General features: G+C 42.5%; 1 protein-coding gene across 1 annotated transcript; it reads left to right on the top strand.

Moving 5' to 3' along the window:
• Positions 1–1091: 1091 nt before the first annotated feature.
• On the top strand, positions 1092–2074 carry LOC125578956. The gene is made up of 2 exons (XM_048742114.1): positions 1092–1511; positions 1559–2074. Exons 1-2 carry the CDS (start codon positions 1092–1094, stop codon positions 2072–2074), a joined length of 936 nt encoding a protein of 311 aa, XP_048598071.1.
• The last annotated feature ends 14050 nt before the right edge of the window (positions 2075–16124 follow it).

Here is a 16124-nt window from a genome sequence, read left to right as displayed (position 1 = left end):
CAAGGCGAACCAGCTGAAGCTGCTCAAACGATAGCTGAGCTTCAAAAGCAAATAGACGGCCTACAAGGCCAAATCAACGACATGCATCGAGCTCGGGAGACTACCGGAGGAAACCCCGACCTCTCTTCAGAAGTTCAAAGCCTGAAGGAGAAACTTGATGAACACTCCAAACAGCTGGAGCAAAGCGCCGAGAAACTAAGCAAGCTTCAGTCAGCAAACACTGTCCTCCGGGACCAGAACCAAACCCTCAAAACGGCAGGCAACAAGAAGCGTTGTTTCAACACCCATGTCCGACCTATGGGAAATTTGAACACGCCCAGCATCAGAGGAGGTACCACCGACACGCCTCCTGCACCTGGGGTAGCTGGGGCAACTCGGGAAGGGACCGAGAATCCTATAATTCAAGACCTGGAAGAAAGCGATTCCGAGCCGGAATCCGAGAAAGAAGCACCTGAGAGGACTGCAGCAACAAAGTCCTCCATAACCGCCTACCTGGAGCAGATTTTCTGTAAGAGATTCGACGCCATGCAGTCCATGGTAGAACGCCTACCAGGAGTAGCTCCCCCAATCCGGAGGAGCAACCCAAATTCCTACGCCGATACCCCCTTCGTGGAGGAAATCGCCTCAATCGAGATGCCTAGAAAGTTCTCCTTCCCCAGCATCAAGATGTATGACAGTACTGGCGACCCCAACGATCACATCGCGCAGTACAAACAAAGGATGTTGGCGGCTGCACTCCCTAAGGATTCCCGCGAAACCAAGATGTGCAAAGGGTTCGGTTCCACTCTGATCGGACCTGCCTTGCAATGGTACATCAATCTCCCTACCAGGTCCATATCTTCCTTCGCAGGCCTGAGCGACAAATTCGTGGAGCAATTCACAAGTAGTAGAAGCCTGGAGAAGATTTCGGATGGTCTCTCGAGATCCTCCAGCATCGAGTGGAACCCCTGCGAGACTACATAGCCCGCTTCAATCAGGAGAAAGTGGCGGTCCCCAAATGCAGCATCCCTACTGCGATCTCTTCCTTCAAAAGAGGTCGACTTCCAGACGGGGGGCTATACAAAGAGTTGACCATGTACCCTTGTAAGGCCATGGAAGATGTGCTGTCCCGAGCCTGGGCGCTGGTGAAGTGGGAGGAAGATGTTGCTAGCCATGCCAAGGGTCAACCAAAGCAGGACCAAAGGTCAGCCGATCAGATCGAGGAGACCGAGAGGAAAGATCCTCCCAAAAAGGATCCAAGGACTCCGGTAATAGAAACAGGGGCAGGTTCTAGTACTGGCCTCAAGAGAAGGAAGAAGGAAGATGGAATGTCGGTATCTACCTGGCCCGATATCTCTCATCTCTCGATATCAACACCAGAGCTGGCCAACGCACAGAGACAGATGGGCCAACAGGTTAAGTGGCCTCCAAAGATGAAAGGATCTGATTCGTTCTGGAACCCGCAACTCTGGTGCGACTTCCACCGCGATCATGGCCACAAAACCAAAGACTGCATCGCCATAAAGATTGAGGTCAACGAACTACTCCAAAAGGGGCATCCTGAGAATTCCTCTCAGAGAAAGCCAAGGCCCACCTCAGCAAAGAGACAGTCGGGAAGTCCAAAGGAGCTGCACCAACCTCACCACCTTGCCAAGATCGGGTGATCCATGTCATATCCGAAGGCTCAGAAGTAAGCGGAGTAAGCCACACAGCCGCAAAGAAAAGCACCCATAACGCTAAGCATGATCTGGAAACGACCCAATCGAAGCGCCTACTTCTAGGCACCGATGAGATAAGCTTCACAGCTAAGGAGCTAGAGAAGATCCTAGCTCCCCAACACGATGCTCTAGTTATCGCTCTCACCATAGTGAACTGCTTGGTGAAAAGAGTACTAGTAGACAACGACAGCTCCAACAACATTATCTTCCAGATGGTGTACCAAGATCATGGGCTTGAGGAGAGCGCCCTAACGCGAAAGGTAACCCCACTCATCGGATTCAGCGGCGAGGTCAAGCAAACCGCCGGAGAGGCAATCCTCCCAGTATACGCTGAAGGAGTCAACATGTCTACCAAATTCCTGGTCGTAGATTGCTAATCAGCATATAACATGATCTTGAGACGACCCTGGATTCACAACATGGGAGCAGTCCCTTCAACCCTTCATCAGATGGTGAAATTTCCTACACCCTGGGGCATTACAGTAATCAGGGGAGACTAAGAGAATTCTCGATCCTGCTACCAGACCACCCTGAAGGGGAAGACCAAGGTGTTATAGCAATTACAGAGAAGACCTCGGCCCCCGCGAACCCATGGATTAGAGGTCAATGATACAAGTAGTTGGGGTCGTTCCGGAGAAGGCGGACCCCGAATCATTCCAAGAACCAGAGGAATCCTCAGAGAACCTATGTCGATCGCTCCGCATGGTCTCCCCCGAAGCCCTTCGAAGTTGCATATGCTCGCAAGACCTGGTTTTCACCGGATCCTCGTCCCCCGCCTCACATAGACAAGATCACCAAGAACCTTATCAGGCATCAGCCAGTGGTCTCGCGAATAAATAAGTGGGGCACGAGTACTTCAAGGAGACATCCTCAGAGGGTACATCGGATGGACCCGGAGCAAAGGGTGCCTCACAGATGCAGGAGGGAGACACTTAGCCAGACAGGAGACCTCCAAACCTGGTTGCTCCGATGGATGAATGTGACTACACGTTTCATGGAAGTACAGAAAACCTTCATCAATAGAAGACAGTGGTACCTGAACACTAAAGGCCGGGGCATGAAACGAGTCTCGACCACGGTCCCTAGACCCAAGAAAAAGGCAAAACCCTGCAGAAGAAGGAGGAACCCTCCAGCAAGGACGCTTGTCCCAAAAGCAAGTCAAACACTGCGAATCACCTAGAAACAAGAGGTAAAGCATGGCCTAACCACCGGGGAACCTCGCAAGCTGATATCTTGTACGGTCTCCGGGCCATGATTTCTATTAATTATTTTATCTATTATTTAAGCATTATGTTTTCCTACTCCTATGTACGCTGAAACGTTTCCGGACAAAACTTATATAATAAAATAGTTCCGACTATAAGAGAGTAGTAGGAATGCCATAATACTTAAAGGGGCAAACGAGCTGGTTCAGGTCCAAGAGTCCTTCGATCCTGGCCAACCCTTAATGATAAAAGTGGTACGACCACGCAAAAACAAAATGGGGGTGAGACATCAGGTGGGAATGGGTCTGCGCAAGCCCGAGTATGCCGTCAATACTACCTAAAACCCCGGTATAGCCTCATGCATATCGGGGTCCCAAATAAAAATACCAAAAATGTGAAAGTACTTGTATTAAAATGCTACGTGCTAGAATAATACAGGGGACACGAGGTATAATTGCTCTTGAGCAAGTGCAAAAGTCCGGAAGCACCACATAACATTCTACTTCTCCAGACGTGGAAAGTAGCAAAGCCTGGCACTTGGGTTTTCACCCACACCAGCACCCTCTAAGTCTGATAATGGCTTTCTGCAGAAAGCAGCATGCAGCATGGGAACTCGATAGTGACCAGCTTCCGAGCGGTAGAATGCGGTACCCCAACAGGTACCGAGAGTGGCCTCACCTAGGGTGGCAGAGTGCGGTCCCTTTAACCTTAATTCTGGGCTCTGAGAAAGAACTACGGGCTCAGATAGGCCTCAGAGCCAAGAACTTATTGGTTCCCTAAAACGACTTAAGGGTCCAAAGACCATATGTCCAACTCAAGACCTCATGGTCTAGAACCCACGGGTTCCCTAAAAACGACCTACGGGTCCTAAGCTTACCAAAAACTCTCCAAGTGACTCCAGGGTCCCCAGAGGAGAACCAGTCATACGAGACCCGTCATGTCTGATTGTTGCAAGGTCCAAAGGTTCCAAGGAACCTTAGCACCCAGGATCCATAGGTCCTCTGACGTTAATGACATCTAGAGCCCATGCGGCCTAGGTCCCGTAAGAGACCCTTAAGAAATCAACGCTTAGCTCAACCATTCTTCGATTACGACTCGTGAGTCAAGCCTCAAGGCCCTGAGATCATTCAACGACCTGAGATCTTTTGAAAGATTGAAAATCGCAGAAGCAATACACTTATCACCTACAAAGCTAAATATCCCGAAGATGAAGGACAAGCAAGCAAACGAAAAATGCAAATCCATGAAGCATAAATCAAAAGGCCACAACAGGGTCATCGTTTGAAACAGCAAAATAAAAAAGGCACAAAGGCCTGGTCCAGAGTTTTAAGCCTTCATCAACGGCAGTTAGAAAATGAAACTCCTCTGCGGAGTTAAGAGTACGAACAATAAAATATCGGGATCAGTTGGCAGGAGGATCATCAGCAGCAGGCTCTGGCGTCTTCTTCACTTCCTCGTCACCAGGGACCTGAGGCACATACTCAAAGGAGGGAGCTGGGAGTCCTAGAAGCTCGGCTTCGGTGGTCTTCACCGTCTTTTACTGGTTTAGGGTATTCACAGGATCCCAGCTATCGGTCTGACCACTAAGACACTCCCGCATCAGCTCACATCGGGCCACAACCTTGGCACCATTCACAGCCATGGCCTTCTCAGCCTCAAAGGTTTCTGCGGCATCCTTCAGATCGTTCAGCTCCTCCTCCCTATTCTTCAGTTGGCTCCTTAGAGAGACGTTCTTTGCTGCCGCCAGCTCCCCTGCTTCTTCTTGGTTCCTCACCTTGAGCCTCAACGCCTTGATCTCCGTGTCCTTGGCTAGAGAATCATCTTTTTCCTCGCACAGCTGGGAGGCCAGAGTATCCATCTCGACTTTTGTAGAAGCTGCACCTTCCATCCTCTCCCTGAGATTGTATAGTTGAGACGACACCTACTCATAAGCTCTGATCAGCAGCCGGAACCAAAAAACCAAAGAAACATATGAGGAATTACCTGAAGCAAGTCACCCTGAAGCGACGGAATGGCCATGGAAAAATCCTCTTCCAATGCCAGAAGCACCAGAGTCGAAGGGAACACCTTCGTGTTAAGGTTGGTGAGCACTGTGGCCCAGTCATAAGGGACAGAGGGAGAAACTTTAGGAGAAGAGCCTGACGCCATGGATTTATTCTTAGAAGAGGATGGATCTGCAGCAGCAACCGCCTGGCGTTTGCTACTCCTGATAATTTGCACCTCGTCATCGTCTTTGGAAGGAGCAACTCGCTTAGGGGCAGCTTTCCTTGCGGACATCACCTCAAGAGCTTTCTTGTACTCTGCCAAAGCCTCGTCACCCTTGGATCCTGACATCTCACCTAACACATGAAAGTAAATCAAGTCAGCAACTATAAAGAAGAAGTATGGAAGAAAGTGGGAAGCTGACCCTAGATACTGCAACGCATTAATGCTGCTTTGCTCGAGAGAAAAGGAATCTGACGTCGCTCGAGAGGAAGCTTCAACACCTGCTCGATGGTATCCTTCCCCGAAGAATAGTCAACACAAGGCAAATCTGCACCAAAAAGACAAGAGATCGTTAGTATCCTAGTATCTAGATAACCTGCTTGGTTCCTGCGACTAGCCTACCCTCCAATTGCCAAATTGACAAAAAACCCGGGAGATGCATAAAGGCGAATTTTTCCGTCCAGTTTCCCTCAAAGGCCGGAAGCCGTTTCCTGTCCTTCTTGAGAATTTCCCTAACTGGGGGCTCCTTGCTTTGAGGATGAAGGTGGTACCTCCATTCTGCACCACTTAAAGGAGAGACGGAGTAAGAATGCAGGACCTCAGCCACTCCAATCATAAGTCCGTTGAGATCACCCAAATTCTACAGAGCTATTAATGTCCTCCAAGCCGGAGGGTTTAACTGACCTGGGGAATTCCCTATGGTTTCGGACATCTTAGATACCAAAGAGGGAATTTGATCCCTGAAGCCAGACGCGAAGTAACCCTCGTAGACAAGAACCTCATCCACACCGAAATCAGAAACCCTGTCTTCTGGATCAGGTACTCGAATAACAACATCATCAGGAAACTCGTACTTCTCCCTCCAAATCGCGACCTCTTCAGCCCCTATCACCGAAGGAGGGCCAATCAGAGGATATCGGCTCCCCCCTGCCGGTGAAGCTCTCTTAGCAACAATAGCTTTGGGATTTTTTGCCTTGACGGTTAGATCCAGAGAAGAATCGGAAGAATCCAAGGATTCCGTTGGAGCAACCCTCAATCTACTAGATCTAACTCTACTACCTATGGAAGAAGAATCTGGAGAGAGACCCGACTCAGTCCTCATCTCAAGAACAGGAGGAAGAAATGATCTATAAGTAAGCGAAAGAGAAGGAGAAGTTACCTGCAGAATGAGGACCCAAGTCGAGATATGGAGATCGCAAGAAATCTTCGAGAGGGAGAGAAAAGGAAACTAAAGGAATCAGGAGGAGATATCGGACGGATAGAAATCGAAAACCCTAGAAACACTTTACACGCGTCGAGGGGAAAACCACGCGTGAATACAAATCTCGAGATAAAGAAGCGAGGAACTTCCATTTTTCCCGCCAAAATTTTGGACCAAAATCCCCTTGCTGTTTCCCCAGTTCAAGGAACCTCATAAAGAAGCCCCGGTCCTCTCCAATAGGAACTCTCTCATCTGCAGAGTCGAAGCATCAACTCCGTAGCACTCCCGCCTTTCCTCAAAGCAAAGGATCATAGCCTCGAAGATCCCTAGATTCTCCCAGCAAGAACTCTCTCCAGCCTATACGCAGCCTAAACATCAGAGTTCCAACACCGTCATCTCCAGAAGATAAGCGAAACTACAACTAGACTCTGGTCAAACACGAAGGAACCGATCCTCACCTGGGTTCAGAATGAGTTCCGTCTTGAGTGGAACCCAGGATAGCAAGATCAATGGAACGGGGTCCTGCCTAAGGGGAGCCTGCTGAGAATGAGCAACCCCAGTTGACTCGAGTGCACAGGTTATTCCTCGACTTCGATGACAAAATCAAGAAATAAGGGGCAAACTGTTGGGGAAAAATACGCCGGTGTCATTTCCTCCAGCCTCCAGGTAAGACCCAGACCCTCGGGTCCCCGATAAGGGAACGCTCCAGGTCCCCGCTAGAAGGAACCCTGAGTTCGGTCCCTGGAACCGAGCTCCCTTCCAAGAAATGGAAAAATTCCGATAAGGAGAACCTTCCATATTTCCGAATATGGAAGAGTTTAACCTAATGGAACCGACTCCTAGACGACTATATAAGAGCAACTAAAACCCTAAAGGAAAGGATCGACTTCTCCAAGCTTAGAGACTAGAGTTAGACGGCTAGAATTAGGGTTCTTACTCAATACCTTGTAATCTTGCTTGTTCTATCTAATAAAAGTCTCTTCAAGCCTATCTCTTTATTATCCTCCCTAAATCCTCACTAAATACATACAAATACCCTTGGTTTACTAGCTTGTCCATCGTTCTGTAGTACTCACAAAGAGCCTACACAAAAATCCCCTAACAAGAACAATCCACAAAAGTGAATGATTCCTTGGAAGGCTCCACCTTCAAACCTAGATGGTCTGCCATAACCCTAGGTAAGATGCTTACTGATGCTCATGTGTCGCACAGTGCATGTGGGAATTCAATACCCTTCACCGTGCATGGTATTGCAAACTTCCCAGGATCACTCTTCTTCTTCAGTGTAATCATCCTCTTCATCTTTTCTCTAGCTTCACAGAACATTCTCCTAATGTCCTCTTCGGTCTCTCTGGTTTCTCTGAAGAACATCCTCAATCTGTGGGTAAAATAAGCATGCTCGAATGACGTTTCTAAAAGAATCCTGAAGACTCTCTTTTGGAAACTTTTCTTTTTCATTTCATTTGCTCCCCTCTTCAGATGTTTCGCAACTTTTTCCTTTCTTTTCCTTAGGATTCTTCCCATAGGAACCCTATCAACTTCCATAGGATCTGCTGCATCATCTGAATGTGCTGGTGGCCTCTGGTGGGTTATCCAAAGGTTTGGGTTGTGGCCTGAGTGCATTGAGATAGGCAATATCTATCTTTGGCACCTGCACTCGGTATGTAAGAGGTGTGCGTCAATCGATGGGCGTTGGAGGTTATCGATCGATGGCATTCTCTTTCTTTCGATCGATGGCAGTATCATAATGTTGATCGATTTTGACATAAACAGGGCTGGGCGGATTTGGGTGTCTTGCTGTGAACTCCTCTTGAGTTAGGATCCTCTCGGCATTGCAAGATGCGGTTGACTCCGTAATTGTCATCGATCGATGCTCTGGAGAACCTGTCGCTCGGTTTTGATCGAATTCTATCGATCGATGTTTGAAGTCCGGCGTCGATCGACACCAATGCGATCCACCAAAACTCATCGAGCTTTCTACTTCAAAATCTTCTTCTTGCAGCTTCTCCTACTTCACCACTTGCCAGAAATCATCATCTATGATGACATTCATGTGGTGATTCGTTACATCATCCCCTACCCCTCTTGTTAAGGCTTCCTACCTCTTAACAACTTCTCCTGTCTGAATAACCTAAATCTCCATCTTCTTTGCAGGGGTGCTCTTGAGTAGGTGACGGTGGCTTCTGGTAGTAGGAGTTTCCATAACCCCTATTGTTGCTGCTGTAGTTGTTGATGTAGGGTTTCTACTGCTGCGAACTCTGGTTGAAATTACTTCTTTGTCCATAGAAGTTTCCATTCTGGTTTCCAGGCTTCTGAAATCCAGTTCCACTAATGAAGTTCACATCTTCTTCTACCTCTGCTCTACCCTCTGTGTCTACAGCCTCTGCATCCTCAACTAAGCAGACCAGCCTCCTGTGAAGCTTGTGAACACTGCCCAGCTTTACCTTCACCTCATCCATCTGACCATTCCCAAGAATGGTTGCAGATCTCTTACTCTCAAGCGTTCTTGGTGCTGCTGCTGGATGCTAGGTTTTCAATAAGTCTCACAGCCTTTTATGGATTCCTGGTGTTGAAGTTCCCATTGCCGGAAGAATCAAGAGCCATCTAATATTGCACCGCAATGCCTATGTAGAAAGTACCGCAGGCTCCTGAGTGAATGTGGTAATCTTGCTCCTCAAGTCTTCAGCACGCGCCTCATCAAAGAATTTGCATATGAATGCATTCTTGATGTCGCTCCAGGATGTGAGAGATCCTAGTGGTAACTGCTTAAGCCAATGCGAAGAATCTCCAGCAAGTGAGTACTTGAAGAGCTTACATACGAGGTAGTCTTCATAGACTCCCTCGACTTTAGTAGCAGATATAAGATCCTAGAACCTCTCTAGATGGTCCATAGGATGCTCGTGAGATAACCCATAGTAGGGTGTCTGTCCCACGAGTGTGTAGTACTGTGGCTTCAACTCGAAATTCTCCCTCTGAATAGTTGAAGGACGAATCGCTGATCTGTTGGTGTAGAATTGATCTGGACGGTTGTAATCAGCCAACGTTCTGGGTCGAGCAACCTCATCTACAGGTAGAGTAGTGCCTGTAGCATAAATATCAGACTCATGGATTGCAGACCCCTGAGCATCTAACCTTTGACATGCTGCATTACGCAGATGACCTTCCTGGTCATGCAGATCTCCCTTCACCTCATGTACAAGTATCAAGGTCACAACCATGTCTCGCGGCTCAGTATCGATCGATCTTCAGACTTAAGTATCGATCGACATCGGATGGAAGATGTTGGTCGACGGAAGAAGAGTGTCTTCGGTTGATGGTGGTGAGCGAGTGTCGGTCGACGAGACTGGTGTATGGGTCAACGGTGGCTGACAAAAATCGAGCGATGAACAAGTGTTGTCGATCGATGAGGAACATATACCTTTGCGGATTAAACGTTCCAAGCTTGCCGGATCTGAGGAGATTAGAAGTTTAGTTTCCTTGTTGCTTCTGGTATTGCTGGGCATGTACCTGAAATGACAAGAAATAAATTTTGGGTAAGAAAGTAGTTTTAAGAAGAAACCTAGACTAGACAAGATTAAATCTATAGGGCGATCAAAGCTCCCCGACAACGGTACCAAAATTGATATCACTCAAATTACTCTAAGGAGTGAATTATTCTCTCAAATAAGATGTTCAGTTGTAGTACTTAGGGATCAAATCCACAGAGAGTTAGGGAACCTAATAAATCTAATCAGATTTGTTAAGCTAGGTTGTTTAATGTTTTTAAATGTAGAATTGCAGGTTTGTGAGCAAGTGAATACTCGATTGATTGATTGGGGTTTTGGTACTTAAATGCAAATAGCTAGACTTAGGGTTTTTATTCAGAAAATCAAGATTATAATCCTACAGATGCCTAATAAGTTGTATGCATGATATTATAGAGCTCAACACTGAATAACAATCCATTAGGCTTTTGCTTTCAAGGGTTGTCTATTTACCAGTGTCGATCGATTATTCTATAGGAATATCGATCGACGCTCTTGGTCAAGCGTTAATGTGCGGATTGAATATGCTCACTAAGCTTCCTAGATGAGCTCTCGCCTACTCTAGCAATCTTAGCGTAGTTTGGATGGATTCAGAGTGAGATGCAAGCTATCGCTTATGTCCACAACTCCAAGGACAAGTTCTAGGTAGCTAATCTAGAAACAAGCATTAATGACAATTCTAAAGATGAATATCACAACTTAGCAATCTATAGTTGGGGCTAATCCCTCATAACCTATTTAAACCCTAAATCTAACAAGAGAACTACTCAGACATGGCCAAACAATTCATAACAGCAGTAAGGTATAAAAACTGCATAGATAAATAGATAGACATCAATGGAGTTCCAATCACAAATCTCTTTGGATCTTTTCTCCAATCTACTAAATATCCTAGAAAATCTTTGTCGTAAAATCAGTAAAACAAGAAAGTACACTTTGCCTCTAACATGTTGGCAAAACTTATATAATTAGGTTAAAACTCGTCAGGGGTAATCTTGTAAAAAGGTGAAGACTTGGGATCAAAGTCTGCTGAGACCAAACAGGCTTTCTGCGCGCTTCGCTGTCGATCGATGTCACGATGTGAACATCGATCGATTATTCCTCTTCTGTGTCGACCGATGGTCTTGCTCGATGGTCATCTCGGGGACTTACTCCAAATATCTCCAAAATCCTCCAAATCACTCCCAATCGTCCTATAAATATGCTAAATAAACTCTATAATATAATAAATAGTAGTTAAAACACTTATAAACCATGGGTAAAAGTGTGTCAAATCCATGGTCTATCAGTCTTCTGCATTCTTAGTATATGAATGATCAATGAGTGGTTGAAACTTCCTTTGGGGATCTTGATATCTTCTAAGTAACTTGTAAAGACAGGTCATTCTTCTGATTCCGAAACCATATTCAGCAATTGAGAACAATCCGTTGCAAATATAACATGAAACAACCGTAAATTTTTTATACATTCTATTGCCTAAATGAGCACATCTACCTCCGCGTGTAAGGGTGAGAGAGCAGCTTTGGTATTCTTTTCCCCATTTACTCCATCAAAACCATCTAGTGTACTATATAAGCCTTATTTCGAGTGATTTTCTTGATTTTTCCATGATCCATCCGTGAAGCACCATCTCCAAGTTATGGATGGCAATGTCGCCCCACCACTGCTTCCGTAGGTTGAATAACTTTGTGCGTAAGTGAAGCATGTGCCTCGGTCCAAAGTAATAATTCTGTTTGTGCCAATTTGAGAGTATTTCTATGATCAATACCCATGCCATTAAAATCTTGTGGTTTCGTCTCTTCTAATGTACCATAATATTCATGCAAAATGTCATCTATTTCATCACTCTCTCAAATAAAAAGAATAAATAGTTTTGTACGTAAACAATACAAAGACGGAATTTTATAGAGTATTCCTATATATTATTTTTAAACTTCAAAAGCCTGTCATTATCGACAAGATATTTTGAGTTGTAGATATAAAAATATATATATATTCAACAAGTTCCAAATTAGTATATGGTGAACATATATTTGTATGTATCATGTAATTCTAAACCATGTGATAGTTGTCCAGTGGCACACAAGCTTTGGGTTGCTAATCAATTTAGGTTTAAAAATATTTTACTACATTTATCATGTAACCGTACAGATATAAATTCATTGTAGGGATCATTTGAATATCCAAAAATTCTGTGGACTGCATATTCTTTTAAAAATTGGTTTGAGGGTAACCTTAGATCAATAAAATAAGTATCGTGTGTTCTATCTTAAAACGAAAAAACAAATGGGATAAGAAAAGACACAAGTAATAATAAACAAACTCTTGCTATTTTACTTAGAGTCGTTCTGTTACTTTCATAGATTCTTCATGCTATTTTACTAGAGTCGTTGTAAAACAAACTCTTGCCACCTTTTAATTATAATGCACCAAAAGTTAGCAAAAAAAAAAAGACACAAGTAATAATGTAGATAAAAGACAAACTTGGCGGGCGTTCGTTGTCAAAGATTGCATGCGTGTGGAGGAAGCTGGTCCAGTGTTCCCCACCGAAAAAAGTGGTTCCCTCCGACTAGGCAGTCACTTTGTATTTACAACCATCTTACGTTTTCTGTTACTTTCATAATATCTCGTCAAACTAACTTTCTCAAACTCCCAAAACCCAAAAACAAATAGTTGGTGATTTTTGTAGACTTGGAAGCTAGTGCAAAATTCACTAGTTAATCTTTTTTTTTTTGTCATCAGCATAACACAGATTTCTAATACTTTGAAAACAAAACCGGTAAATTTGCATCCATGTGAACGACAGAAGACGACTGCTTCCTAACACTGCGTGCAAGACAATCCACCAGTGTATTATGTGTTCTGGGTACATGAATGATGTTCGAGTTGTTGAAACTTTTCTTTAAGATCTTGATATCTTCCAAATAACTTGCAAAAGCTGGTCATTCTTCTAGTTCGGAAACCATTTTCACCAATTGAGAATAATCCGTTTCAAATGTGACCTGAAACAGACGTAAATTCCGCATAGATTCCATTGCCCAAATAAGCACTTCAACTTCCGCGTGAAGGGGTGACATACTCGCCCTTGTGTTCCTTGCGCCCATCAGACCATCAAAACCTTCCAAAGTACTATACCATCTTTATCCTGAAAAAAAAATCTCCTCATCTTTCTACGACCCATCTGTAAAGCACCATATACCTGGAATGATTGGTAGGTTAGTGGTGTCGACCTCTATATTTTGGAAAACCCTTTGTGCCAATGAAACTTGTGCTTCAGTACACAATATAGACTTCGTTTCTGCCAATTTTAAAGTTTCCCTAGGATCAACATCAATATTACTAAGAACTTTATTATTTCTTCACATCCAAATATACCATAATATCCAAGCAAATTGATGATCCTCCATTTGTGGAATAACTCTCCAAAACAAATTATCCATATTCGCGAAAAGTGATGGATTAGGGAAAACAACTGGTTTCGATGAGATGTTTGAGATGCCCAAACTTGTATCGCCGGTGGACATTCAAAAAACACATGATTTATTAATTCTTCCGGTTCTCCACACCTTGCACATCAAATATCTTCTTGCATCCCCCTTGCTCGCGAGTTTTTCTTAACTGCAATGCATCCTGACACCTGACACTATTTACCATAAGAAATGCTTCCTTTTCGCTGGACATCTTATTTTCCATCAAAACGCCTTCAAAATTTCAACCGAAGGACAAAAAACTGGTAACGGTTTATCCTTGTCAGCGTAGACACGTTCTACTTGGTATGCAGATTTCACCATATATTTTCCATTATTTGTGAAATGCCATCCGTTTTTATCAATCAGCTGTATCCGACTCAAATGGATAATTTCTATGATCAAACAAAAATCTAAAAATATATTTATGATCATTTTGGATAAATAACTTGGAATATGGACTAACTTATTTATGGTAAAGCCTATGCTGCTGTAGGGATTGGATAAGATCCATACAAGTTATGATGTAAAAGCATGGAAAGATCCATGGATTCTCACGTCACCTCCAAGGCCGGCTACGCCAAATGTCCCGATAGCACATCTCATGATGATAGTTAGTGATTTTATTAATCAAGACTTAAAGGAATGGGATGTGCCATTCTTGACAACTTTGTAGCACAAGAAGATATACATTTGATTAGAAGTTTGCACATAAGCCGATCATTAGATCGGGATACTAATTAGTTCAATTTTATCAAGAGTGATCTGTATAGTGTTGAGTAAGGATATTGGGTGGCCATATATATACTTAAAGCTGAAAATATGTTACTTACACGAAACCAAGCCTCACGAAACTCCAAGCGTTTGTTTGAAAGGTAAATGCTCCTCAAAAAAATTTATCATCTTATATGGCAATTTATCACATGATATATAGCTGTCACAGGAAATTTGACTCGTCGCCATATGCAATGTGATAACATTTGTCCGAGATGTGGTGACCTGATGAGTCTGTAACTTATGCTATCTTTGAATATCCTCCAGCGCTCCTAGTGTGGGCTCTAGTAGCTACACCGTCTCATCTGAATGTTTTTCTTCTATCCAGCATATAGACTAAGATGGATTATATTTTCTAGGGGAATAATTTTATATACGATCCGGAGATGGACATGGACCCTTATCCATGAATAATTTTGTATTTGTGGAAATACGGAATGATAAACTATCCATAAGGATGGATAGAGACCCATTTGAGAAGATAAAATATGCAGAAGGAGAATATCAAGCTTGGTTGATGACAAATGATCTAACTACTGATTTGATCCAAACCCTAGTAGCAACATCGATCTTTAGTGAATGTGGATGGATGTGGCTAGATAACATGGGACATACACATCTTACAGGGATAAAAAATCAAAGTCAGAGATAATCCGCATTGCATATGGAGTTGGAAACGCCTACAATAACAATTGATAGCATTGCATCATTCGACATGTCAGCAATGTGGAGCAGACTTTGAAGACTTGATAGCGATGCTTAGGTGAACCCAGACATGGCCGCTTTTTTCGACAAAGTTGGAGGAGATACAAGAGCTGAAGAGAATATTTTGAGATTTCAGGATATGTTATACTCCTTAGTCTTGTTGGTTGTTCTATTACGATATGATACCCAGACCACCTCAAACTTGAGTAATAGAATAACCTTTGACGAAAAAAACTTGAACGAGTGGGTTTCCATGAGCTAAAGGAGTACAATTGGTAGGGGTGGTTCCTCAATCTTCTAAGTACTTGATTCCAAGACCAATAAGTTCAGATATGATCTTGTAGTTGATCGTCTGAAACATGAAGAAAATAATGTTACCCATGAAGATGTAGATGTTGATTTTATATACATTTAGAGCTTGAAATTGGTTGTTCATGGTGGTGAATGTATTGATAACAATGTCAATGTTGTAAATAGAAGAGAAAGATGAAGTGATTGAGTAAAACAAGTATTTCAAAAAAATAAACTTTAAAACAAGTAATGATATTTTTTTGAATAATCCAAACTTATTAGGTGAATAAGACAAATGAAAGTTCCAAAAAAAATCATAGGCTAGTTTTGCATTTGACTTTTTGTTTTGAGTCATTTTTGAAAAAACCCTATAATATTTGATGAAAACCCGAAAAATTTCAATACTAGAAATATCAATCATAAACCTACCCATTATATAGATTCCAGTTTTATTATTTTATGTTTTGTATTGATCAGTTTTTAATATTTTAAGTTAAAATATATTTAATTTTAATTTAAAAGTACAAATTGGAATATCTATTTTATAATATTCAATGTTACAAAAAATCAACATATGCTGAAAATAGATTTATGTTGGTTTATATATATACCATAAATTTTATTTACAATCTAAAAATAGTGCATTAAATTATTATTTTAACATCATATCAAATTATTTAATAAGATTATCATTTGGTTAGTAATATAATTTCACTTAAGTAATATATTAAAATATACATAGACTTCTATTTTCGTTAAAAATAAATTAACTTAAAATTAATTTATAATCATATTTTATATTATATGAATTTATTAATTACCTAAAAATAGAGAGCCAAAATATTATCTTAAGATTTTGTTGTTCTTAAAAAGAGAAGTATTTACTTATGATTATCTATTAAATGATATTGAAATTTATTTATTTATTTATGAATTAATGAATGAATTAATTACCTTCAAACTCTATTCACATATTATTGTTCAGATCTAATATATCAACTTGTTATAGAATATAAGTGTAGACTCAAAATATAAATGTCTGTCTAGTATATATT

Source organism: Brassica napus, chromosome A10, assembly GCF_020379485.1.
Source record: "Brassica napus cultivar Da-Ae chromosome A10, Da-Ae, whole genome shotgun sequence".
NCBI classification, from domain to species: Eukaryota; Viridiplantae; Streptophyta; class Magnoliopsida; order Brassicales; family Brassicaceae; genus Brassica; species Brassica napus.
This window is presented reverse-complemented; position numbering and strand designations above follow the sequence as displayed.